General features: G+C 45.5%; 2 protein-coding genes across 2 annotated transcripts; one reads left to right on the top strand and one right to left on the bottom strand.

Moving 5' to 3' along the window:
• Positions 1-439: 439 nt before the first annotated feature.
• SLC25A4 (solute carrier family 25 member 4) lies at positions 440-4,417 on the bottom strand. Its single transcript, XM_025932954.2, has 4 exons — positions 4,174-4,417; positions 2,389-2,875; positions 1,726-1,866; positions 440-888 (listed from the first exon to the last, which is right to left on the bottom strand). The coding sequence occupies exons 1-4, from the start codon at positions 4,282-4,284 to the stop codon at positions 731-733; spliced, it is 897 nt and encodes a 298-aa protein (XP_025788739.1). The 5' UTR covers positions 4,285-4,417; the 3' UTR covers positions 440-730.
• A 6,917-nt stretch (positions 4,418-11,334) lies between these two features.
• On the top strand, positions 11,335-25,188 carry LOC147581487 (uncharacterized). Its single transcript, XM_086702942.1, has 5 exons — positions 11,335-11,439; positions 15,307-16,006; positions 22,477-22,572; positions 23,646-23,809; positions 24,102-25,188. Exons 1-2 carry the CDS (start codon positions 11,335-11,337, stop codon positions 16,003-16,005), a joined length of 804 nt encoding a protein of 267 aa, XP_086559068.1. The 3' UTR covers position 16,006; positions 22,477-22,572; positions 23,646-23,809; positions 24,102-25,188.
• The last annotated feature ends 1,480 nt before the right edge of the window (positions 25,189-26,668 follow it).

Genomic DNA, 26,668 nt, shown 5'->3' with positions numbered 1-26,668 from the left:
AAGCGCATAAACTTAAAGTGGGAAAGCCCAACTTGAAGCATTGTAGGTACTCACAAGATACATAGTATGATATCTGACATTCAGAAGCTGGGCCAGAGTTATAAACGAGTCCTGCTAGAGGATCTGCATTGCTGGTCTTATTTTTTTTTTTTTTTTTTTTTTTTTAAATTTTTTTTTCAACGTTTTTTATTTATTTTTGGGACAGAGAGAGACAGAGCATGAACGGGGAAGGGGCAGAGAGAGAGGGAGACACAGAATGGGAAGCAGGCTCCAGGCTCTGAGCCATCAGCCCAGAGCCCGACGCGGGGCTCGAACTCACGGACCGCAAGATCGTGACCTGGCTGAAGTCGGACGCTTAACCGACTGCGCCACCCAGGCGCCCCAACTGGTCTTATTTTTAAATCCACACAGCAGTTAGTAAGAACTCAGTAAAACAAGGTGTGTTAAGTGGTCTTTATTGGGGTGTCACATTAGGTTATCTTCTTCATTATCAGTTCTTCAGTTAATTGTACAAGTATGATAAGTTATTTTATATCTGACGTGGGAATTTAAATGTAAAATAAATACAAAATACATCTGTGGTTTAATGAACACTCAATGAAGCATTTTTTTTCTGAGGTATTCCTTTCAGTCTGGTTTTATCCCAGATCTCTCTTTTTTACTTCCCATAGGAAAAGTCTATTAAACCACACAATGGATCTGGAACCAATGAACTGGAGTTTTGATTACATTAGACGTATTTTTTGATCTCATCATACAATACCAATACGAAAGCTCCGCCCATGCCTCTCAACACGTTGGACCAGGCACCTTTGAAGAAAGCCTTGGCTCCTTCATCTTTTGCAATCTTCCTCCAGCAGTCCACCGTCCCAGTGTACATAATATCCGCTGTGGAAACAAATGTCCGTAAGGGCTCCAGGATTCTGGAGGAAAGAGGCTTTTCCTCTGAAAGACATCTGCACAGTTAGAAAAGTCAGTCACTTCAGCTCTAGGCATCCTGCTAAACACCGCCTTCCTTGCATAACTAGCAGGCAGCACCTTTTGTCAAGCCTACTCCTTCAACCCAAGATCAAGTGAAGAACTGGGGCGATTAACCAGCTCACCCACACGTGGTCAAGCTGTGCAATCAGGGGATCGGGTGGAGCGGGAAGTATTAAGCTAGATGGTCCCCTTTTTTATGGGTGAGAAAACAGGTGGAGTCTCAGATTCTGCTGCCCAAGAGGACACCGTTAAAAGAGACACAGCTATTAAGCTGAACCATATGGCACTAAGGTTTGACTTTTTGACCTCAAAAATGGCAATTTCCTATGTTTCGATCTATGGCAGCCAAAACCGCTTCAGGCCATCTCACCCAACAAAAACATCCTCTCCCACTAACACCTATAGTAGCAAGATGACAGAAGCAAGAATTATTTTTAAATAAACTAGCTAATTCATTTTCTGCGTTTCTGTACCCAGGCCCTAAGGGAAAAGGGCCTAAGGCCTCTATAATACTAGCCGAGTCACATCTCGACATCTCATTTTTGATGTTCTTATCCCTTTGATAGAAGCAAATTCTCTTCTCTAACGGACCAGCTGACGGTGCGAGGGGGGACTGATCGTAAGTTTTCTTTCCTAAGTCCTTATCACATCATTTTAACAAGGAGAATAGTGAAGACTGGAAGGAGCACTGACTGGTGTTCTCCTTGGGCAGAGAAATAAGAGACCCACAGGTGTCAAGCTTACCCCCTTTCCGGCCAGACTGCATCATCATCCTACGGCGGACAGTGTCGAAGGGGTAGGACACCAGCCCCGCGACCGCTGTCACGCTCTGGGCAATCATCCAGCTCACAATAATGTGCACATTCTTGGGGTCAGGCAACATCCCTGTGTGCAGAGGCAAGAAGCCAAACGGCTATGAAGTGATTTCTCTCAGCAGCTCAGCAAAAAGCAGGAAGGGATGGAGAAGAGGCTACCATGCCTCCACCTCCATGCCCTACCCTTCTGGAAGGACCTGACCTTTGTGGGGCGCCTCACAAATAACCAGGCAGCCAGCCAAAGCTGGGGGCTGCCCTCGGGATCCAGGGAACCCCGAATTCTGCCCAAGGAACAGGGCATGTGAAGGAGGTCCCCGAGTTCCAAGTCGTGAGTGACAGAGCTGTGGCAAGGGGGAAGCAGGCTCCCCTTCTCCCTCTCTGAGTAACTCCAGGCCAGAGTTTATTTCAGTAGAGGACAAGGAGAGCCCTTTAGCCATTTATCCACACCGTACCACCTCATTCAGAAGCTTCAGTTTAGCCCAGGGGCTAGGGGAGAAAAAACCCAAGATTAATAAATAGGTCCTCTGTGAGTGACAGACCCCTAGGGACCTTCCTCCTCCCCACTCCGCACCCCCTGAGGCCCCTCGCTCACCCTTGGCAGTATCATAAACTCCAAAGTAGGCAGCTCTGTAGATAATGATGCCCTGGACAGAGACGCTGAAACCCTGGTAGAGACCCTTCAGGCCATCAGACTTGAAGATCTTGGTGAGACAGTCGCCCAGACCACTGAACTCACGCTGGGCAGCACCCTTGCCCACGTCGGCAGCCAACCTGGTCCTAGCAAAGTCCAGTGGGTAGACAAAGCAGAGGGAGGTGGCCCCAGCTGCCCCACCGGAAGCCAGGTTACCGGCAAAGTAGCGCCAGAATTGCTTATGCCGGTCCACGCCCCCCAGGAAGATCTGCTTGTACTTGTCCTTGAAGGCGAAGTTGAGAGCTTGGGTGGGGAAGTAACGGATCACGTTGGCCAGGTTACCCCTCCAGAAGGAGAGAAAGCCCTGCTCCTTGGGGATTCTCACCACACAATCAATGATCCCTTTGTACTGCTTCTCAGCACTGATCTGTTTGCTGGCATGCTGGACCTGTGGGGGGAGGAGAGGGGAGGGCGGAAGGAATTGGGTGAGGACAGCCAGAGCAAGGGGGGGGGGGGGATGGAAAGAGGATAGGAGGAAAATGAATGCTTACCATTCCCTGATTTTCTTTCTTAAATAAATGGGGACATCAGATATCAAGTCCAAATAAATATGTCGGCTACTTGGATAACAAGCCAAAAAAATCCAATTTTGCCCCACTTATCAGGGCATTTGAGAGCAACAGGTCTTCCCCAAATAAACTGAAAAGATTTCATTGTAAAGAGAGTCATGTATGCACTACATTTTCCCTAGGTTCCAGAACTGTATTGGGGGCTCAAAGGGAGGTAAAGGGCCCCTGCTCTAATTTAACAGACAGGATGGGCAGGAGCTAATGATTCCTCAATTTCACAGAGTTTCCCTGGAGACCAGGATCTCTGAGTACTAGATGCTCTAACAGAAGGAGAATAAATCCACCAGGTATTAGAGCGTGAAAAATTTCAAGCAGATTATCCAAGTAATTAATTATTGAGGGGTCTGTTGCTGTTTGCAAGTGAGCAATTTGTTGGGGTTTTTCTTTATGATAATTTTGACTCCCAAACTGAGGACGCCCTGTTTCTCATTGAGGGGCCCTTGCCTTCGAGAAAAACACGATGGAGATGATGATAAACCAGAGATCAGGCTGCAGAGGAAAAGATTTGGGGACAGGGTAAGACAATGTGAATTTATTCTAAAAACTGCTCCTTAATCTCTCAAAACCTGTTTCTTCCGCTGCGAAACCGGGGAGAAAAATCCTTACAGAGGTTATGCGAAGATAAATAATAATATATGTCAGCCTACAGCATTAGTGCGTGGGTCACAGTAAGCTGGCTTTTGAGTAACAATTATTTTGAGGTTTTTATTGTAGACGGTGGATGCACGGGGGAAAAGGTGCAACGAACACTGAAAATCAAAAGGTGAGGCCGACCTATGAGGCCTAAGCGGAGCGTCAGTGCAGTCCCAGGAGCAGGATCCGGCTGGCGGTAACCCACTCGGGGTGGCTTTCCATATATAGACACTCGAACGCAGGGCGCCACCCGACACCAGGAATCTGCTACTGACGCTGGACCTGTCTCTACGCAGAGGGCACCTTCCCCTTCCAGCAGGCCGGGCGGCGGGGCCTGGGGCCTAGCACAGATTTGCGGCGGCCGGCCCGGCCCGGCCCCGCGCCCGCGCGCCCCCGCGCCCCCGCGCCGCTGCAGCTCGCCCGCGCCCCGCGCGCCCCGCCGGGCCCGCACCAGGCTGGCCGCGCCGCGCCGCGCCGTCCTTACCTGCAGCAGCAGTTTGACCCTCTCGATTGGGGCGACCGCGGTCTTGGACACGGCAGCGGCGACGCCGCCGGCCAGGAAATCCTTCAGGAAGCTCAAGGCGTGATCAGTCATGGTGACAGCCGGGCGCACACAGCCTCCGGGAGCCGCGCTCGCGCTCGCGCTCTCGCTCTCGCCTCCGCCCGGCCAGGCACGGCCGGCCGCTCTCCGTCCCTGCGCGACGCGAAGGGGCCGCTCGCGTCGCCCCGCAGCCCTCCTTATATCCCCCGCCCAGTCTCTCGCGAGAGGAGGAGGGACCCCGGGGCCGTGCGCGCCGTGCGCATTGGCTGGGCAGGTGCCTGGACACCCCCTCGCCGTCCCCCTCCTCGGCAGAGGGCAACCGGGGCGAAGGCGCTTCCGGGAGGCAGGGGTGGGCCGGGGGCTGTGCCTTCGGCTTGGGACGTTTAAAGGGCAAATTCATGTTATCTGTCCCGGCGAGCGGAGGGAACACCATGTCTCCGCAGCATGTGGGCCGCTGTATTTATAGCACAAGGAGGCTTAGGCTGGGGCCGACCTGGGGACCGACGCCTCAAGCAGGGCTTGCTTTAACCTCGGGCCTGCACGGGACCCGCTCCTAGCCAAGGGATTTCAGGCTGGGGGTTTTTTCCCCCCCTTCCTCCTAACGGTTTCCCTCACCAGGCTCACTGCTTGGATTTGGGCCCCTTCGGAGTTGCGTGCTCTCGAAAATAAATCAAGATCCTCCAAAATAAATGCTAACGTCGCTTGATGCTGTGATTACCTCATAATCTGGCAACCTGCCGAATCCCCTCTTCCCTCCATTCAGTCATTCAATCATTGATCCTACCATGAAATACTTACGTCCTGGCATTCAGTGCCACCAGGAAAGGTCGAATGCAGGGGGGACTCCAAGAACGGGGGCCTTACAGGACACTTCTTTTGAAAATCCCTTAAGGGCTTAATGTGCTGTTTTGCTGTCAACGGAATCTCAGGACATTTTCTGGGCAGAATGTTCTCAGGCAGCTGTCGGCTTCTTGAGGGTCACCGCTGTTAGCCTTTCCATTGGAGTTGCTGGGTGAGTGTGGTATGGAGTAAGAGAAGGTCGAATCCTTGACTGTATTTGCCCCTTTTTAATAGGCACCTGGGACATATGCTCTCTAGTCTTAGGAAACTGATTGCAACTTCGTGTCGGGTTGTTGGGTTTTTTTTTAATGTATTACTATGAACTTTGATTTTCCTTTTTTTTTGTAAGCTGTTCATATAATCATGCAGGTTTTCAAATACAGCTGTTCCTTCCCCTAGAATGATTGCAATTGGCTTTTAACTGTAAACGCTTCACTCAAGTTTCTTCCCATGTTTGTACATTTGACAAAGTTTATGCATTTTTTCACAAGCTTGCTGATGAATGCAGACCTCATGTTAGGTAATTGAACTCAGCTGTGTGACGCCCTCGGTATGGAAACTTCAGTAGAGAGAGGTCACTGGTTGGGTGCTGGGACCACAAAGGGTATGCATTTATCTGAGGTCGGGCAGGCTAGAGTCCAGAAATCTAGGTGAGCAGTATGAAGGCAAGCAAATGCACGTTTACCAAGGTCAGAGCAGGCAGAAGGTTAAGAATTCAGCATAAACGGAAAAGCCATTTATGCATTCATTCAACAGTCACGCGCATTTATCATGTACCAGGAACAAAGTTTGGCCCTGTGCATTCACTATGAGATGGTTCAGTCTCCCAAGAAACTAACAGTTTAGCAGTGGACATATTTATCCCTTGTTGAGCTTTATTTGTTACAGCTTCACATACAGATTTTCATGGATCAACAAAATGCACATAATAGTGTACTGCGTTCCATTCTGCTAACATTGAGCAGTTGCCTAAACCATTTTCCTTATGCGTTAGAGATGTTTCTTATTTTTACTATGAAAAATAATGCTGTTACATACTTGCACAAAGTTCATTTTCCCCTTTGTGATCTTTCCTTCTCTTTTCTCCTTCCTAAAGTGGAACAGATTAAATGCCTTAAAAGATTTTTAGCTCTTGCTACATATTGAGAAGTTGCTCTTCAGAAATAATGCAGCCCGCCAGCAGGGTCAGTGGGTTATGGATCCTCCTCCAACACTGCCTTAAAAAAAGCATCTTTTAGTTATGTGTGCCATTTAATTAGTTCTAATTTGCACATCTTTGCTATGGAACTGCACATACTCCATGTGATTCCATTTAGTTTGTCAGGGTTTTCCTTTTGTATAAATTTGTTTAATTAAAAAATTTTTAACCTTTTTTTTACTTTATTTATTTATTTATTTATTTTATTATTTTTTTAAATTTACATCCAAGTTAGTTAACATACAGTGCAATAATGATTTCAGGAGTAGATTCCATAAGGCTCCTTACCCATTTAGCCCATGCCCCCTCCCACACCTCCTCCAGGAACCCTCTGTTTGTTCTCCATATTTATGAGTCTCTTATGCTTTGGTCCCCCTCCCTGTTTTTATATTATTTTTGCTTCCCTTCTGTGTAAGTTTTTAATCTTCGGTGACTGCCTGTGGCGTGAAAGCAGAGTATGTATCTGTATTTATAATTCTTTATATATTTGGAGCAATAAATATGTGTTGCTCCAAATAATTGAATCTTTTGTTTTCTTTTGATACTTAAAAAAATTTTGTTTTAATGTTTATTTTTGAGAGAGAGAAACGGAGAGTGAGCAGGAGAGGGGCTGAGAGAGAGGGAGACACAGAATCCCAAGCAGGCTGCGGGCTCTGAGCTGTCAGCACAGAGCCCTACATGGAGCTTGAACCCATGAACTGTGAGATCATGACATCCAACGTCGGATGCTTAGCCGACAGAGCCACCCAGGCGCTTTGATTTACTTTTTTTTTCTTTTGATACTTTTTATTACATTGATCTAACAGTGCTATATATTTAAATACAAACAGATCCCTGTTACAATGATATACTTCATGTTCTGATATAAATGTATCTCTTTTGCAGATTAGGCTATCTGTCCTACTAGCCTATTTCCTTCTACTTCTTTTGATCTCATCTCATACTATACCATTCTCAGGTATCCCAACACTAAATCTTAAGGAGATATCTCCTTTTCTCCATTATTTGTCTTAGATTACTAATGCTAGTTTGTGATATGTGAAGTTCTTAAGTAGTTTTAATGAATGAAATCACCACATCATGACTTATTTATTTGATCACTGATCTCTAAAAAAATAAGACAACTTATATGTGATTCTACAACCACTTAAAAAACAGAAAGTTTTGTCTGCCTATATGTCTGGATTTGTCTTTCCTATCAAGGTATTCAATTATGTAAATATCACTAGACAATTTTTAATAGATATTAAAATGAAATATTAACATATTCACTCAGGAAGTATTATCATCTTTTTACACTTGATTGTACTAGTCACAGTTTTTTATGTTTTCTAAATGGAAGGTATCGCATTTCTCCTTGGCTTCTGTCCAACTATCCTGTCGTGTCAGGTGACCTACAGCTGGAATCCTTGGCAAGAGGTTTTCCACGGAAATTCATACACTGTCCTCTCCCTCCACGGGCTTTCTCAGAAAAGAGAGGCCTCAGATGTCCTCAGGAGCATGAGCTGCCCGCGATCACAAGATCCATGTATCACTTACACAGGCAGGGCAGAGAATGGCACCCAGCAGAACATGTGTCCACCTGCCAGTCCCAGCACTCTGTGGCTTTCTGCCAGCACGAGAATGGACAAGGTATCTAGGAGATAAGAGAGACAACTCTGCCTTCAAATGTGGCATAGAGGCCTGGAGGCTGGCGGGTGGGGGGACAGGGCTATATAGAAATGAGAGCAAGGTATTGAGCTAGTCTCTTTTGAATTTGAATTTGAATTTTTAAATTCATGTTTATTTATTTTATTTTGAGAGAGAGAGAGAGAGAGTGAGCATGAGCAAGGGAGGGGCAGAGAGAGACAGAGAGGGATAGAGAGAATCCCAAGCAGGCTCTGCCCCATAAGCACAGAGCCCCCCGTGGAGCCTGATCTCACGAACTGTGAGATCACAACCTGTGCCAAAATCAGGAGTTGGAAGCTTAACCAACTGAGCCACCCAGGCGCCCCGTCTTTTTGGCTTTTTTCTTTAGTGGAAACTTTAAAGAATCTTTGATATTTTACCAGACTTGGAATGGACAGCGGGAGCTGCTCAAGAGGAGAAGGTACAGGAAATAAAGAAAAACACTTAAGGGTTTGCTGATCGTGATGATAATGCAGTGCCCGTGTGTCGGTATATATCTAAAACTGTTAATAATTAGTACATACTATTACTATTTGTTAATGGTAAATTTCCCCATTAAGCAAAGAGGAATTAATTCTGAGAACCTATTGTTTCGATAGCGTAAGACCACATATAAATTTCTGAATTTCACTCAAAAGTATTCACACTGATGCAGTGCTTCCAAAAAGGCAAAAGAAAAGAAATGCAATATTTCTCTGCCATTCTTGCTCATTAGCTTATCAAGTGAGAACAATGCCTTAATTAACAAATCCTTTATAACCAGGTGCCATTAGAGTAAAGTCCTTATCAAAGCACGCACAGGGTATTCCTACAAAATGCTTCAACTACTGGGGCGCCTGGGTGGCGCAGTCGGTTAAGCGTCCGACTTTAGCCAGGTCACGATCTCACGGTCCGTGAGTTCGAGCCCCGCGTCAGGCTCTGGGCTGATGGCTCAGAGCCTGGAGCCTGTTTCCGATTCTGTGTCTCCCTTTCTCTCTCTGCCCCTCCCCCGTTCATGCTCTGTCTCTCTCTGTCCCAAAAATAAATAAACGTTGAAAAAAAAAATTAAAAAAAAAAAAAAAAAAAGGCAAGAACAAAATGCTTCAACTACTAGTCCCTATTGTAGCTAATGCCAGGGAAAATTATGAAACTACAAAATGTGTCTTTTTTTTTTTTAAACCCACTGTTCATTCTAGAAGCTTTTTACCCTTTAGTGGTCTACTCCTTAGGGTATGCGTTTTCCTCCTACTCTCCCACACCAAAATAGAAATGATCAGAACCATTAGCACCCAATTGATTCACTCATTCATTTACTTTTTTTCTTTTTTCATCTCTCAACAAACGTTGTCGTTATCAGATCCTCACTTCAGACACCCAAAACTTTGTAGGGTACTGGTGATATGAAAATCAGAAAGGTAAGATTGTTGCCCTGGAGAAGCTCAGATGGCAGGAACAGACATACTTGTGGTGTCTACAAGGCCATTCCAGTGCAGGGGGTGACAGGGTCCAACGAGGGCTCTGGTTGACTTCCCAGATGAATAACTTTCATTGTGGCACCTCAGAGTTTGTGTTTTTAACAGCGTGTGAATGCTTCTGAAACAAAAAGCTTTGTTAGAGAGATTTTAGGCACCATTATTTAAAGGCTATGATTTCTGGGGGCAGAGGAGCCCCTGAATCATAAAATAAATAAATGGTCAGAGGGACGTGTTTTCCTGGAAAGCCCTTATCCCTGGAGAGTTTGCTCACTGGGCTGCTGGAGGCAGGGGAGCCTGGCACCCCACTCCCCAACTAACACAGGCAGATCCCCTCCTTCCTAAAGAAAATTCCATAACTTCTCTCCCATTCATAATCTTAGCACCCCTCCTTACTTTCTCCAAGACTCCAACAAGCATATTCAGTATTTTATGGCGCAAGTGAGCTTAATCGTATGGATAATAATAACGCCTCCGACTATAAATATCTATTTACCTTCCATGTGGACACTTCTCTGGATGACTTGCATTCTCTGTGAATAAAGCCATTATTCACTGGGAGTTGACTTGATTGATTTTTAAGTACGTTATGAACTGCTTCCCTAGTAGTTAGTGTTTCATACAACCTACCAGCTGTGTTTTTTAAAAGTTTTTGTTTGAGTAACCTCCACACCCAACGTGGGGCTTGAATTCGTGACTCCAAGATCAAGAGTCGCTCACTATTCCTACAGAGCCAGTCAGGCACCTCCCCCACCCTTACAAATCTTTTTTTTTTTTATTTTTTTTTTTTTTAAAATTTTTTTTTTTAACATTTATTTATTTTTTTTGGGACAGAGAGAGACAGAGCATGAACGGGGGAGGGGCAGAGAGAGAGAGGGAGACACAGAATCGGAAGCAGGCTCCAGGCTCCGAGCCATCAGCCCAGAGCCCGACGCGGGGCTCGAACTCACAAACCGTGAGATCGTGACCTGAGCTGAAGTCTGACGCTTAACCGACTGAGCCACCCAGGCGCCCCCGACAAATCATTTTTAAAAACATTTCGGTGAATTCTGTAAGTCTGTCTCTGACCTGTATACTAAAATGCCATGCCATCTTTTTTATGATTTAGGGGCTCATCTGCTTTCACTTCATCAACAGGACAATCCCTGTTACTATTAAAATCAATGTTATCAGAGAGGCCATTTTTGCTGTGTACTGTTGAATAACAATATTTTGCTATTTTAACGCATAATGGTTTCCCCCCCATATGCTTCTTTTAGCCCATGACCCTTTTCTCATGCAGATAGATAGATATTCTGTGTTGTTGCCTCAGAAAAAAGAAAACACTCAGAAAGCAGAGAGAAAATAAAAACAATTCTTGGCATTAGAATTTCCAAAAGAGGAGAAAGATTTCAAGTATAAACAGTGGATTTGGGAGAATACCTACAGGAAGGTGAATTTTCCTGCCCACCCCATCCTTCTAAAGAGTATATCAAATTTTCCCAAGCCTGGGGAGAAAGGAGGTTATGTTAGAGAGGAAGTAAGAAGCAAGATGTTAGTGGGGGTCCTTGAGAAACAGGGGCTCTGTACTCTCCCCCGCAGCTCAGAGAGGCAGCAAGAAGCAGGAGAGAAAAGGCTGGGTGATGTTTTAGTGCGCACGTCTATCCAAGTAGCATAAGGGAGGAGGTGAACAAATCCCAGCCCCTATCAGTCGGTTAAGCGGCCGACTTCGGCTCAGGTCATGACCTCGCGGTCCCTGAGTTCCAGCCCCGAGTCGGGCTCTGTGCTGACGGCTCAGAGCCTGGAGCCTGTTTCCGATTCTGTGTCTCCCTCTCTCTCTGACCCTCCCCCGTTCATGCTCTGTCTCTCTCGGTCTCAAAAATAAACAAACGTTAAAAAAAAAAAAATTATACAAATCCCAGCCCCTGTAGGTTAGTCTCCCAGTGTGAAGGGCCCCAGATAGCCCCCATGAACTTTCTCCTGCCCCAGGAGGTGTGGGAGCAGCAGAATAACATTTTGTACCCAAGGACAACAAGGTTAGCTGAAAACAAGCCAGACCTGAAGAGCTTCATGGTTGGAAAAGAGGCAAATGTCGAGTGACCTTGATGGAGCAGTGACTGAAGACCAGAGGTGATAAGGACCTGGCCTCTGATGCCAGCATGGATAGGTGAAGATCAGACCATATGCTCCCCCCTTCCTACCCTTAGTACTACAGAAATCCCTGGAATTTAGATGTAAATCATTGCAAAAAGGGGAGAGAGAAGGGGACCCCAATTGTTTTCACCACTTGGCAGAATGGAGTCTCTTAATAGAGATTAAGTTGCCTCATACAGTTGAGTTTCTAGGCCAGTATTTGTACTTGCTATAGTATTTTCTTAGTTTTTTTTTTTTTTTTTTTTAATTTTTTTTTTTCAACGTTTATTTATTTTTGGGACAGAGAGAGACAGAGCATGAACGGGGGAGGGGCAGAGAGAGAGGGAGACACAGAATCGGAAACAGGCTCCAGGCTCTGAGCCATCAGCCCAGAGCCCGACGCGGGGCTCGAACTCACGGACCGCGAGATCGTGACCTGGCTGAAGTCGGACGCTTAACCGACTGCGCCACCCAGGCGCCCCTATTTTCTTAGTTTTAAAAGAAAATATATTGAAGACATATCATAATTTTGGAAATTCTTTACTGTTGCTTGTTCCATCAAGCACATTTATTTAAGAAGGAGATACAGACTTAATTGACAGAAAGTGAGAGAGAGAGAGAATGGCGGTGGAGGGACTTCAGGGCTATAACTATAGTTATAGAAAACTATAGTTCTCCTTTTGAAGTTCTATGAAACTCCAGCTTATGCATTATTTAAATGGCTAAACTAAATTGGTACAACTTACTCTTGGAGCATATATGTTCCATGATACGTAAACATAATAGTTGTTCCGTAAATGCTGTTGAATGAATAAGAAATGATGTGCCTCAATTTCTAGTGCAATAGTTCTCAACTTTTGCAGAAACGGAGCACATGTAACCCGCCATAATTTTTGTGGAGCACTATGAAATATAGGCATATGGAATTTCATCATCTAAAGTAGGAGTAATTATACTAGCAGAAATATGATTGTAATAATGGTCTGCCATATAAAACTCACAGCCACTTTAATGGTTGGCTTATCAATCTCTCCTTGTAGCTCTAGCAAATTTTCCTTTACGTATTTTAGGCTTTTATTTTATTTTATTTTATTTTATTTTTAATTTTTTTTTCAACGTTTTTATTTATTTTTGGGACAGAGAGAGACAGAGCATGAACGGGGGAGGGGCAGAGAGAGAGGGAGACACAGAATCGGACACAGGCTCCAGGCTCTGAGCCATCAGCCCAGAGCCCGACGCGGGGCCCGAACTCACAGACCGCGAGATCGTGACCTGGCTGAAGCTGGACGCTTAACCGACTGCGCCACCCAGGCGCCCCTAGGCTTTAATTTTAAAGGAATACAAGATTTGAATTGTCATACTTTCCTGGTAAATTTAACTTTTTATCATTAAGTTGTGGTCCTTTTTATCTGCAGTGATGTTTTTGCCTTAAAGTCTTTTCCCTCTAAAGGAACAGGGCAATACCTGCTCTCATTTGGTCTGCATTTTCCTAGTTTATCTTTTTCTAACCCTTTACTCTGAGTTCAGAGTATTTTATTTATTTCAGAGTTCTGTGTGTTTTATGTATGTTCCCTGTAAAGTTCGATATGTTATTTTTTTTCCTTAAAAAACAAAGTTAATACTTTTATTCTTTTAGCTAGAGAATTTGGATCCATTTCCACTTATCATGACAACTGATATGTTTTAAATTTTATGTTGAAGTAATTGTAGATTCAAAGGAAGTTGCAAAGAAACTACTATACATATTTAAATTTTTTATTTCTGTCACTTTATTTTATGCTTTCTGTTCGTCTTCTGAACGCTTTTGAAAGTCAACATTTACATTACTTACTTTCCATGACTATCCTACATCAACCATTTTTTATGTTTCTGAGTTACTTACTAAGGTATTCATAACACCATCATTGTTATTAATTACTTGGGGTGGCGATTATTTGTCAGGTTTCAAGATTGCCAAGTTTCCTTTCTTAGCTTATTTTGGCACTGGGCGTCTCTTGGGACCATGAGGCAGGTTATTCACTGCTATGGGAAGCACTAAAGTCAAGTTGACAAGGAATTGACCCAGCCCTCAAGTACACATAGCTTGCCATGGAGAGGTTGTGCTCTGGGAGAAAATGATTGAATTTCATAACATTATTCAACGTGGCCGCTAGGGGGAGATCACATGTAGCTATTCTCAAAAGAGTACCTATTGGAGGTCTCCAATTTTTACTAAAAACCTGTCAATAGTACACTAAGGAGAAACTAAGGGGGAAAAAACCCTCCCTACTTTTAATTTTTTTTTTCAACGTTTATTTATTTTTGGGACAGAGAGAGACAGAGCATGAACGGGGGAGGGGCAGAGAGAGAGGGAGACACAGAATCGGAAACAGGCTCCAGGCTCCGAGCCATCAGCCCAGAGCCCGACGCGGGGCTTGAACTCACGGACCGCGAGATCGCGACCTGGCTGAAGTCGGACGCTTAACCGACTGCGCCACCCAGGCGCCCCCCCCCCCCCCCCCACTTTTAAAAAGGCATGCAAGTGAAGTCTCAAAATAGTAGGCAAAAATAATGAAGTCAAAGAAAGCAGTGACTGTCATACGGGAAAAGAAAGCAAGACCCAAGTACGTGCCCGCCAGAAGAAACGCACTGTGCACACAGGATACAAATAGGTTAAAAAATAAAAAGAGGAAAAGGTGTAACAGAGAGAGTGTTATCAGGAATGAAAAAGATCATTTTATAAGGAGAAAGGGGTTGGTGTCTCAAGAGGACATAACAATTCTGTATGTTTAAACACAGAGCTTGAAGATACATCAAACAAAAATTGATATAATTGCAAGGAGAAATAGATAAATCCACAATTAGGGTTTGGGAATCCAACATCTCTGTATTCATTTCCTAGGGCTGCTGTAACAAATTTCCACAAACTGGGTGTTTTAACACAGCAGAACTTTATTCTCTCACAGTTCTGGGAGCTAAAAATCCAATATTAAGGTTTAGCAGAATAAAAGGTCAGTGTACAAAAATTAACTGTATTTCTTTTTTTTTTTTTAATTTTTAAGTATTTATTTCTGAGAGGAAGAGAGAGACAAAGAGACAGAGAGAGACAGAGTATGAGCAGGTGAGAGGCAGAGAGGGGAGAGGCAGAGAGAGAGACAGGGAGATACAGAATCCCAAGCAGGCTCCAGGCTCCGAGCTGTCATCACAGAGCCCGAGCCAGGGCTCCAACCCACAAACCCGGGGACCATGACCTAAGCCGAAGTCCGATGCTCAACCGACTGAGCCACCCAGGCGCCCCAACTGGATTTCTCTCTACTGGCAAAAAACACCTGGAAATTGAATTAAGAAATAACTTTTACAATAGCATCAAATTTTTACTAAATTTACAAAAACATGAAATATTTAGGAATAAATTTGACAAAATAGGTCCAATACAACTCTGATCAAAGTCTGCGCAAGCTCTTTGGGGGGCAGAAATTGACAAACTGATTCTACACTTTACGTGGAAATGCAAAGAACATAGCATGCTAGCCGACTCTCCTGGTAAGGAAAAGATCTCTTTATCCTAATCTTCCGGAAGACGCTGTGTAGACAGGTACACGGTAGTTTTTGTGTTGAGGAAACAGAGACAGCTAGGGGAGGCGGTAGAAAGGGTTTCTGTCTCGGGACCCGCTGCCTGACTCTCCGTCAAGCTTGACTGTTATTTTTCTGATTTATCCAAGGGGAGCGCAGTGCTTTGTCTTAATACAGAAAGAACGTAGCTACCTGCAGATTAATTCCTTTCTTGCAGGTACCCTCTCCTGCCAGGCCCATTCTTAGGGCTGAGAGAACCCCGACCTCCGTGCGTCGGCAGGCGCCCCAGGCGCAGTCCCCCACCCGGGCCACCGACCCCGCTGCGCCACCGCTGCGCCCTGCGGCGCCTCCGGGGGTAGCTCGGGCCCTGCGGCGGCAGACACACCCCGGGGCGCGGCGGGGGTCGGTCTCCTCCGCTCAGCCCCGCGCCGCCCGCGTTCGAGGGCTCTTCCCTCGGCTTCCGGAGACGCGCCGCGGGGAGGGCCTGCCGCGTGCCGGGACACAAGTCTCCGGGGACAGCGGCCCAGGCTGCGCGGCTGCGGTGGCGCAGACGAGGGCCCTGGCCTCGGGGCGGCGGCGGTCGAGGGCAGGCCGGCAAGGGCGCCGGCTCTGATCAGAGCCCTCTGCATTCTCGGTGCCCCCTTCTCAAGCCGCAGCACCCCCAAACCGCCGCCGCGGCAACCCCGAAAGCGGGGCGCGGCCTCGCGCGGGTCCTCCCGGCCGCTGGGTGGGACCGGGCGCGCCCCCTTCCCGCCGGGGACGGTCGCCCTCCGGCTCCGCGGGGAGAGACGACGTCCCGGGCGAGCCCTCCCGGCGCCTCACCCGCCCCAGAGGCGCCTTCGTTCGCTTTGTGAGTCCGCCGCGCCGAAGGCCTCACGCCTCCCGCAGACTGAGTTCAGCGACCGCTTCGCCCTCGGCCTGGGTGGGCGCGTTCGGTTCTCCCCGCCGAGCTGAGGTAGGCGCCCTTTCCTCCCTCCGGAGAGCGACTCTCTGGGCTGCGCGGAGGCCCGTCCGACCTCCCCCCGGCTGGGGCGGGACTGGGACCAGTTACCCCCCCACCCCCACCCCGGGGCCTGCGCTCAGCCTTCGCGGGGGTGCAGCCGTTTAAAGCCCCACCGTTCGCCTGGGTGGCTCAGTGGGTTCAGGCTCAGGTCAGGACCTCACGGTGCGTGGGTGCGAGCCCCGCAGAGGAGGTTCAGTGTCTCCCTCTCGCTCTCTGCTCCTCCCCCACGCTCGCTCGCTCGCGCTCTCCCCCCAAAAATAAACGTTAAAAGTGAAAAGCAAAACAAACAGCCGCACCATTCCTACCTCTGCGTGAGTTTGGTTCATTCAGCAAAGTTTCGTCCTCGCTCCCTGCCTCCTTCCTGTCTCTTTTTTTAACCACCGCGTACTGTGCTTAACAAGAAGGAAACAAAAATGGCTAAGCCCCTGCCTGACCCTGCCTTCAGGGAGCCTACAGTGTAACTCAATGTATCTCCTTTGAAGGATGTCTGCGTTTCAGGGCTCCTGTGTCACTGCGAACTGAAAGGCTCCTTTATCTCCCCACCCACCCTTCCATTCGAGAGTTGACCTCCTTCTTGGTTTGTGGGACTTCCAGGCGTTACTTTCTTGCTTGGAGGCCTTTAGGACGTCTCCCTGCTTCCTACAGAATAAAGGCCTAATGCCTCGGCTCCTGGCAGGTGTTCAAAGCCCTCTCACCCCTCCCCGATCTCCAGCCCCATGTAGCTTGCACATGAACTGCCGCGTGGACCCCTGATTTCTTGCATCAAACTATTCGTCCGCTTGAATTCTTTTCCTTCCTTCCTAGCCACCCAATTTGACCTAATTCCTCCTTCTCAACGAAGCGTCCTAAACTGCCTGTTAGAATTGATCTCTCCCTGCTCGGTTTCCCCGTCGCCTTTTTGGTCTACTCTGATGTCTACCGCAGTGCTGTTAAGTCACCTGTCTGACCACAGGCTCCGGTGCGAGGCCCTGGAGGACAGTGGCCACATCTTTGCTGCGCTCAAGCAGATCTTGTAAGAACACTTGCTACTTACCGAAGTGACATTGCAGGAATGCACTAACTCTGCAAATCGGCACAATCTAGGAAACCAGGTTGTCTCCAGCTGTGTCTCCCCACCACCGGGATCATAAAATGGGCACTTTGCAATTCCCCACTCAATCCGATCCGTGCGTGAAGCCTATCTGCATCAGTTAAGCCCACAAAATACTCTTTGAGGGCCCCAGCTAGGACACGGGATCTGTCTACACCAGCCACATGAACTGGTCAAGAAGAGAACAGACATGTGGCCCTTGGCGTTTGCTGGGACCAAGCGGAAGCCACTACAGTTGGCTCTCTCTCTCCTTACCCTGCAAAAGGTAACGGAAAACAATCTATTTAATAAAGTTTCTGGTTGTAGAATGCTCAGTGATCTGCAGCATTAATCTTTATTAACGTATAGAAACCAGCTTTTCTAATTGTGTAACACTTGGTCATTACAAAGGTCTCTCACTTTATTACATTTCGTGTCATGCTCACAAATTACTCCACGAGGCAAGTTATTATCTTTGTTTTATGCAGATGTAAACCAAAGCCGTGAGGGCGAGTAGCTTTGCCCAAGCTTTGCACACAACTGGAAGGCAGCAGGCCTCCTGATTCCTTATTTCATGCCCTCTGCTGTGCTGGGGGCAACGTAGATATTCCTACAAAGTATTGTGCATGCAGCCATCAAAATATACACAAAGCTACTCGACCTATTATTCAGGTGATTTTTCAGGTGAAGAAAGGAAAGAAGCACAGGACTTGGAGATTCTGTTGTAATTAAGTTATTTTTCTTTTGTGTAGTTTGAAATATCTGTCAAAATGTTTCAGAGTTCCTTGGGGCGCCTGGGTGGCTCAGTAGGGTGAGCATCCAGCTCTTGATTTGGGTTCAGGTCATGATCCAGGGTTGTGAGATTGAGCCCCGTGTGGAGCCTGCTTGAGATTCCCTCTCTCTCTCTCTCTCTCTCTCTCTCTCTTTCTCTGCCCCTCTCCCCTGCTTGCACACACTTTCTTTCTCTCTCAAATAAAAAAATATTTGCATATTTATAAAAATATAAATTTGAGTTCCATTTTAAAAGTGATGAATATAATTTAGAGGCAATAGCTCACCCAAATCCTAACTACCAAGTGTCACTTTTGAAGCCAGTTCCTAGAAACAACTCTCTCTAGACTTACAGAACAATGCCATATGTATAAACTCAGCCATATGAAAATGATGATATTTGACTGTTTTTGGCCTCCAAAACTGCAGTTTCATGTGGTTTCACCTAATGGACATATCAGTTTTTTTAGTATACACTCTTGACCAGGTTTTTTTTTCCCCCCTGCATATTTATTTCTCTTGGGGGGGGTAGGGTGGAGATTTCACTCTGACCTGTCCTAAGAAAATTTTTTTTTGTGAAAGGAGCCCTCAGTAATATAAGAAGTCTTTTCTTTTTTCAATTTTTTTAAACGTTTATTTATTTTTGAGACAGAGAGAGACGGAGCATGAACAGGGGAGGGTCAGAGAGAGAGGGAGACGCAGAATCTGAAACAGGCTCCAGGCTCTGAGCTGTCAGCACAGAGCCCGACGCGGGGCTCGAACTCACGGACCGTGAGATCATGACCTGAGCCGAAGTCAGACGCTTAACCGACTGCGCCACCCAGGCGCCCCGAAAAGCCTTTTCATTTTGTGCCTCTCCTTTCCAAGAGGCGCACGTACCGTCCTTCATGCTTGTTACAGGTGGTTACAGGCACGTGCAGCCAGCACAGAGCTCGTACTCGATCCTTAACATATTAATTGAACTGTCTTCCAGCTGAAGTTCGTTTATGTTTTATAACCTGAAAACAAATGAAACTAAGGGATCATGAAATCTCTTCCACTCTTCCTGCCCCCTCATCATGCACACACATCATAGTTTCCTCTGGTTTCGCTGATGTCTGGTGGTTATCAACGCAGCTTCCTTTCAGGGGATCCTTTGAACAGAAGCAATAAAATAAATTGCCCAGATGAATTCACCGTGTTGTGCTTTTCTCTCTAAGCAGCCAAGTGCAAGTTAGTAAAAACAATTGTTCAACCCCATAAATAGTTTTAATAATGACTAAGCCCCCCCAAAAACAGAAAAGTGTCCTCCTGCATGTGACGATACAGTTTAGTATTTGAATTGTGTCTTGGCAACTCGAGGACATTGCTTCCCCTCCTTATCTGTGAAATCTGAATATCTGTGAAGCACCTCATGGTAGTGTGTGTGTGTGTGTGTGTGTGTGTGTGTGTGTGTGTGTGTGTGTATAATTAATACGTGTAAAATACAGGCTTTGGGTAAAGGTTAGTGTCTTCTTGCCTGTTTCCTTCTATGTCTCTCTTATGTGTGGCTAATTCTACCCATATCTTGCTCAGTGTGTGTGTAGTTAGTCTGTGAGTTAAAAGCTTGATAGCGAGAAATGCTTTCATTACACAAGTAAGATAGGACGGGTATGTATTATCCTTATTTTTTCTGATGGGGAAGCTGCGAACAGAGATGGTAAATAATTTGCATAAGGAGAAAATAGAAAAATATATAAAACACTAGCCCTGTTCAGAAATGCGGTAACAGTAACAAATGCACCAAATATCTACTACTGATTCGATTACATAGTATCTGGTGAGTTCTAGAAGCCAAATACAAACAAATGTGCCTGGATGGTACAGTTACCTACTTCACAGGCCTCGTGGTTAAGATGTTTCAACCACGACCAAATGCCTGACTAATAGGAAATGCAACAAACCTGAAGTCTATTTTATTCAACAGTGGAGGGGCACCTGGGTGGCTCAGTTGGTTACTGTCCGACTTTGGCTGAGATCATGGTCTCGCGGTTCATGTGTTTGCGCCCCGCGTTGGGCTCTGTGCTGACAGCTCCGAGCCTGGAGCCTGCTTTGGATTCTGTGTCTCCCTCTCTCTGGTCCTCCCCGGCTCATGCTCTGTCTCCCTCTGTCTCTCTATAATAAATAAAGGTTAAAACAATTTTTTAAATAAAATAAAAACACTGGAAAAAGGAATAGCAGAAGGGAAGAAGGAACTAATATTTGGGTTGAACACCTCCTATGCACCATAAGGTGTGCCAAATTACACATTACATCTTTTAAATTTCATAATTCTGTGAGGTGGGCACCTCCATTCTATAGTTAACAAAGCTGAGGCTCAGAGAGGTTAAATAACTGCCCCCAAATAATTCAGTCAGTAAGTAGAATTAGTTTCAAGTTCATATCTTGGCACTCTTATACGTTGTTGGGGAAGGCACTTTTGTCAAGAAGGTTAAATATTTTCTTTGATTCAATTATTCTACTAATGTAAAGTTATTTAAAGAAGATAATTGAGAATACAGAGAAAAGCTGGTTATGTAAAATTCCTCATTAGAGAGTTACTCATAATAGACAGAACTTGGAATGACTCTAACAACCAACATTCGGGAAGTGGCTAAATAAACAGTAAAGTGGGGAACTTTCACTTGATGGAATATTACACAGCCAGTAAAATAGCCCTCCCCCCGAAGTTTGTAATCACATGAGAAATGTTCATATAATAAGGTTAAGTGAAAAGAACAAGATATTAGGATCTATCTATCTGCATAAAACTATCTAATAATAACCTCAACTGTTAATAATACACACAGAAAAAGAACAGGAATGCTAACACCAAAATGTTAGCAGCGATGATCTTTGGGCAGTATAATTATATTAATTACTTTTCTCCTTTTACTTTTAATTAAATTGGTTCCTATTTTTAAAGCATTAACATTTTTTCTGTAAGGATTGCAAATTGTGTCTGGGCCCGGCTGAGAGAAAGAGCTTCCAAAATGGTATAGAGCATAAAGGGCTAGGACCTGTCTCTGTAGTTTCCTGCTGACATTCTCAGAAGGTACTCAGATCATTAAAGACTCAAAGTAGGTCCTCCTGGCTCTCATGCCAGGCAAGATGACCAAGCTCCTGAGGGGAGGAGAAGCAGTGGGGGAGGGGGGTGGTTTGGAAACCTGGCAAGGATTTAATGTTGATCCAGTAAAAAAAAAAAAAAAGCAAGCCAACGAGACCAGTCAGGAGCTGAAGTCACACTCAAGCACTTAGGGTATATTGCCTCACTCTGCTTGAAAAGTGTATTTCTCAGACTCTAAAAGGGCCAAAGCTCCTTGACTGTGCTGGAGGCGGGTGGGTTCCATGAAGGAGGGTGGAGAGAAATTCTTTCACATTTTCACCTAGCCCTGCTGTGTCCGTCCCCTCCTCTCTACGCCACCACTTGTCAGCTCTCACCTAGGTTATGTCAATAACTCCCAGCTATTTGCCTGCCTCTGGCCTGGCTCTTTGCTAGGCCAGTGACTTCGCTGCAGCCAAAGCCATCTTTCTGTGACATCAACCTGATTTTGCTTCTCTGCTGCTCCTCCTTCTGTGATGCTCCCCAGCTTTGGGGGTAAGAAGCAGTTCCTTACCTGCTTCTGTTCCTGCGGCTGCTACTTAAGGTCTCTGTCAACCTGATCCCACCCACCTCTCTGGCCTCGTTTCTCTCCAGTCTCTCTCCACGCCTCCCTGCATCTTCCACCGCAGCCCTACGGATTCACCTGCAAACCCCTGCAACGCTTTCTCTCACTTTCTTCTTCAGCTGTTACCTGATGTGACTTCTGTCCAACTCCCTACCGCCTGCTCACTCCCATTTGCAGACGCACACACACACACACACACACACACACACACACACACACACACACAGACACACACACACTTTTTGCCCAGTCAACTGCTGAACTGCTGTTCCTCCTTCAAAATTCACCCCAACATTGTCTTTTCTGGGTAACCTTCCCTGACACACATTCTTCACCCCAACCCTTCATCCTGATTCAAGTGGCTGGTATTAGGGTCCTACTAGCTTCTGTACTCTGCTCTCAGCACTAATCATGATATACTCAGCTGTCTCCAACTAGACCAACATTCTTTTTTTTTTAATTTTTTCAATGTTTATGTATTTTTTGAGAGAGAGAGAGAGAGAGTGAGCGAGTTGGGGAGGGCTAGAGAGAGAGGGAGACACAGAATCTGAAGCAGGCTCCAGCCTCTGAGCTGTCAGCACAGAGCCCAACATGGGGCTTGAACTCACGAACTGTTAAGATCATGACCTGAACCCAAGTCGGATGCTTAACCAACTGAGCCACCTAAACGCCCCTAGACCAACATTCTTGATAGCAGAGACCATGTCTTAATGACCTTTAGATCCCCAATGTTTGCAAAGCATTCAGTTCTCAATAAATTTTTATTGAATTTCTGAATTATTTAAATAGGATCTGGAAGAAGGAGAGTTTGAGGTAATACCATTTCTATGCTGGAAACAAATCCCAATACCATCTATGATCAACAATGCCAGCCTTTCTTCTTTGCTTATCACCATATCTTATTTTTGTTCCCATAGATTCTTTAATGCTTACAGAGATGTGCTTCTCATGGTGTTATCTCAATTTCTGAGGAGATAGATCAGTCCCAAGGAGCATCAACAGCCCCTGCACAGGTATGTCACCTGGCATAGGGCCTTTGACGAGGACAAGTCATTTAGTCCACACAGAACCGGAGCACAGGTAGGGTGGACTGAGGGTTGTGTAGTGGGGGGAACACTGGAGACTGGTTCAGCTGGGAAAGCATCAGAGGAATTAGGAATGCTTCCCTGTTGTCAGGCTTTCTTTCTGTCTTCTGCAGTCCCATTTCTTTTTTTTTTAATTTTTTTTTTCAACATTTATTTATTCTTTGGGAGAGAGAGAGACAGAGCATGAACGGGGGAGGGGCAGAGAGAGAGGGAGACACAGAATCGGAAACAGGCTCCAGGCTCTGAGCCATCAGCCCAGAGCCCGACGCGGGGCTCGAACTCCCAGACCGCGAGATCGTGACCTGGCTGAAGTCGGACGCTTAACCGACTGCGCCACCCAGGTGCCCCTTTAATGTTTATTTTTGAGGGAGACACAGAGCTGGAGCAGGGAAAGGGCAGAGGGACAGGGAGACACAGAACCTGAAGCAGGCTCTGAGCTGGCAGCACAGACCCCGACGCGAGGCTCGAACTCACCATGAGATCATGACCTGAGCCGAAGTTGGATACTCAACCGACTGCGCCACCCAGGCGCCCCTGCAGTCCCATTTCTACCGTAGGAAAACACAAAGCCCAATCCTGCCATATAAGCAAGCAGGATTATAATCAGTCCTGCCTTTCTCTCTCTCTCTCTCTCTCTCTCTCTCTCTCTCTCTCTCTCTCCCCCCCTTTTCTTCCCTCACACACATACATATACACACAACATATATATTTATAAAGAAATTGCTCTTTGACTGGTAATCCTGTTTCAAAGTCTTCTGTTCTCATTTTACTTTTTAATTTAAATTACTAGTTCTCTTCCATACCCAGTTGGATAAAATCACAAAATTCAAAACCACACTTTAAAAGCTACAACATAATGTCTGAGCTAAAAGGGGTAAATGTTTTGGGAAGGGACCTGGTTTTTATGTCTGCTGGAATAGAAGTCTGATCTTATGTTTGTATATCAGATATGTCTCAATGTTTCTTCTTTTCCTTTCCCTTATGTTCTTAATTTCTTACAGGCTGAAACTCCAAGACTAGATCATGATAAGTTTCGACGAGTTCTACACAGCAGCTCAGGAACCCATTCCTTCAGGAATTCCTACCTGGTTTGACCCAGAAGGCAGGGGGCGCTGATGACATCCTCACAGGTCCATATTGACCTCAAAGGAAAAGCCCTCAAAAGGTGGACACTTCTCTCTGCTCTTGGCCTGATGAACAAATCAGTGCATGCCTTTAATCCATGCATGCAAGCAAACTAAAAATGTCCAAGAGCTCATATCAGAATTTATAGGGTTAATTGTTTTACATTTGTCTTGAACGTGCATGATTTTATTGGTTATTTCTTCTCTCTTTCACATTAATAACCTAAATAATACAATTCAAAGGACCAAGACCCTGGGAGTCTATATAGAGGTATCTGTAGTGGAATGTATTTCACATTTTAACCAACCCATTGTTCCTTTTGTTAAAAACAGGTTTTCCTGGATCTCACACCACGGAAAAACATAGAAGAAAGAAGAACAATACTCGGGCAAGAATCTAAGGAAATTCTTAACAAACTAGGTTTTCATATGAAGGAAATGGGGTTTGAAAACTGGCAATGGTAACTTTCATCTTGATTTTTAAAAATTTTTTAATGTTTATTTATTTTTGAGAGATAGAGGGAGAGACAGAGCATGAGCAGGAGAAGGGCAGAGAGAGAGGGAGACACAGAATCCCAAGCAGGCTCCAGGCTCCGAGCTGTCAGCACAGAGCTCGATGTGGGGCTCGAACCCATAAACCGTGAGATCATGACGTGAGCCAAGGTCGGACGCTTAACCGGCTGAGCCACCCAGGCACCCCACAAAGTTTCTTTACTTCTTAACAACCCTGTGAAGTAGGGATTATTCTCTCCATTTCATAAGTGAAGAGACTGAGACTCGAGAGAAAATGAGAAGAACTTACAAGCTGCTGAGTCAGGACGTAGACTCAGAGCCTACTCAGTGTTGAACTCCAGAGCCTGTGCCATTGACCCATCATGTGTGTGCTGCTTCACTTGTATTCTTTATTTCTGATCTTTACCTCGAGTTCAGGATGATTCTCGTATATTGGATATCAGGAAGGGTAAGATGAACCTGTTAATAAGCCAAAAGTTTATGGTCATTCTCTGAGGGCAAAGCATTGTGGATATATTTCTCCATAATCATGTATTTAGGGGTATATGTGGTGTGCATACAGTGATGATATTTTTTTTAACTCAAAATCAGGACACATGCCTGGCATAGAATTTTTAAACAATTGTTCATTTTAAAAATGATAAGAATAGGGGCACCTGGGTGGCTCAGTCGGTGAAGCGTCCGACTTCAGCTCAGGTCACGATCTCACAGTCCGTGAGTTCGAGCCCTGCGTCGGGCTCTGGGCTGATGGCTCAGAGCCTGGAGCCTGCTTCTGATTCTGTGTCTCCCTCTCTCTCTGCCCCTCCCCTGTTCATGCTCTGTCTCTCTCTGTCTCAAAAATAAATAAACGTTAAAAAAAATTAAAAATAAAATAAAATAAAATAAAATAAAATAAAATAAAATAAAAATGATAAGAATAGACATATCTACTAAGTATGTGTATATGTGTTTATGTCTGTGTGTATACATATGTGTGTACACACACAGACACACACATATATACAGAAATAAATATATACCATGCTGTATACCATTGCCAGACGTCTGGTAGAAGTTGAGAAAATTTCCGAGGCTGAGTTTAGGCTTAACAAAAAGAACACTATGATTAATAGTGGTATCTGATTTGGATCCTCAAGGGGAAAGTGGTGGCCCAAACATCTGACATTTGCCATCTTGAGATCATGTACTTACGGTTTCATAAAACTTACATATTAAATTATATGCGTCATTTCAACTAATGCAGGTATGATGGTAACGGAATAGGTGTAACTCTTAAAAGCCTGGGGATTGAGGATCACGATGGATCATCGAAAAACATAAAAGTTTCAGGTAAAAACTAAACAGGTGGAGAAAGCCACCTATGTTTATACTTTGACATCGTAAAGTGTGTGCATGTGACAAAAGTCACCTTTCTTCGAGAACAAAACCAGAATGTCCAGGGTGAGCACTGAAAAGAGAATGTCCTCGTAGAGTCAGCTGGACTGGAAAATCCCCCTCAGAAGGACTGCTGTCCCCGGTGGTGGCCTAAAGGTCTTCCTAAGATTCTCTGAGGCACCACTGAGACAAAGTAGGCTATTCAAGAAGACCTTACCAAAGGCTAGTGGATTAAAAGTGGAAATCAAAAGAGATACTGTAATTTGAGTATGCCTTATGAGACCAGGCCCCTCCCAGGAGTGCACAGGCCCCATCCTTCCCCACACGCAGTGGTGGGAACATGGAGAGGCCTCTCCCGGGATGGTTCTCCTGACTTCTAGCCTGCCTCCGATGAGGGCAGAAATTAGCTTAACTTACACGATTTGGATGCAGTCTGACACCTCAACCAACTGAGAGCCCCCGAGTTCCCTATCACGCCATAGATCAGGATTCTTACGTGATAACGTGTTTTTCCTTTTGGATTGATCTGGGGTAGTGACCTTGCCAGGTAATCACATCTCAGTCTAGTAAAATACACGTGATGAAAGGTAAGGGTTCATGGTAACGAGGGGGTCATTGACAAATCGCAGAAGGGGTCATAAACCAAATCGTAGTTTTGGTTTATATACAAAGTCATTCTCAGCACATGGGTTAAATAAGAAGAAAGAGCAGCATTCTATGACTTGAGAAGTAATCTTCTAAGTTTTACTCATACCTTCGACTGAAATGAAAATAAATCTTTGAATTATTTTTAATCGATTACTTTTTACCGATCTTTCTTGGATTGCGGAAGGGTGACCACCTGTTCCATTTTTTTTGTCTGAGACTGAGGAGCTCTCAGGACTCGGGGCTTTGTGTGGCTAAAAGCCACAGTAGTGGGTAAGCCAGGATAGTTGTCACCGCAATTACAGACCTGACTGAGAACCTGATTAAACTGTGAATTCACTTTCTATGAAGATCCACGTACACTTGAT

The sequence above is a fragment of the Puma concolor genome, chromosome B1, assembly GCF_028749965.1.
Source record: "Puma concolor isolate L17-30 chromosome B1, mPumCon1.1.hap2, whole genome shotgun sequence".
Lineage (NCBI taxonomy): Eukaryota > Metazoa > Chordata > Mammalia > Carnivora > Felidae > Puma > Puma concolor.
Note: the sequence above shows the minus strand (reverse complement) of the source record. Positions and strands in the feature narration are given on the sequence as shown.

Coding starts and splice junctions, on each gene's coding strand:
- SLC25A4 (XM_025932954.2), bottom strand. CDS start 4,284: ATGACTGATCACGCCTTGAGCTTCCTGAAGGATTTCCTGGCCGGCGGC. Junction 1,867..2,388: donor AGTTTATGATACTGCCAAGG/GTGAGCGAGGGG, acceptor CTCTGCACACAG/GGATGTTGCCTGACCCCAAG. Junction 889..1,725: donor GCAGTCTGGCCGGAAAGGGG/GTAAGCTTGACA, acceptor TTGTTTCCACAG/CGGATATTATGTACACTGGG.
- LOC147581487 (XM_086702942.1), top strand. CDS start 11,335: ATGAACTTTCTCCTGCCCCAGGAGGTGTGGGAGCAGCAGAATAACATT. Junction 11,440..15,306: donor CAGACCTGAAGAGCTTCATG/GTTGGAAAAGAG, acceptor TAGGGCTGAGAG/AACCCCGACCTCCGTGCGTC.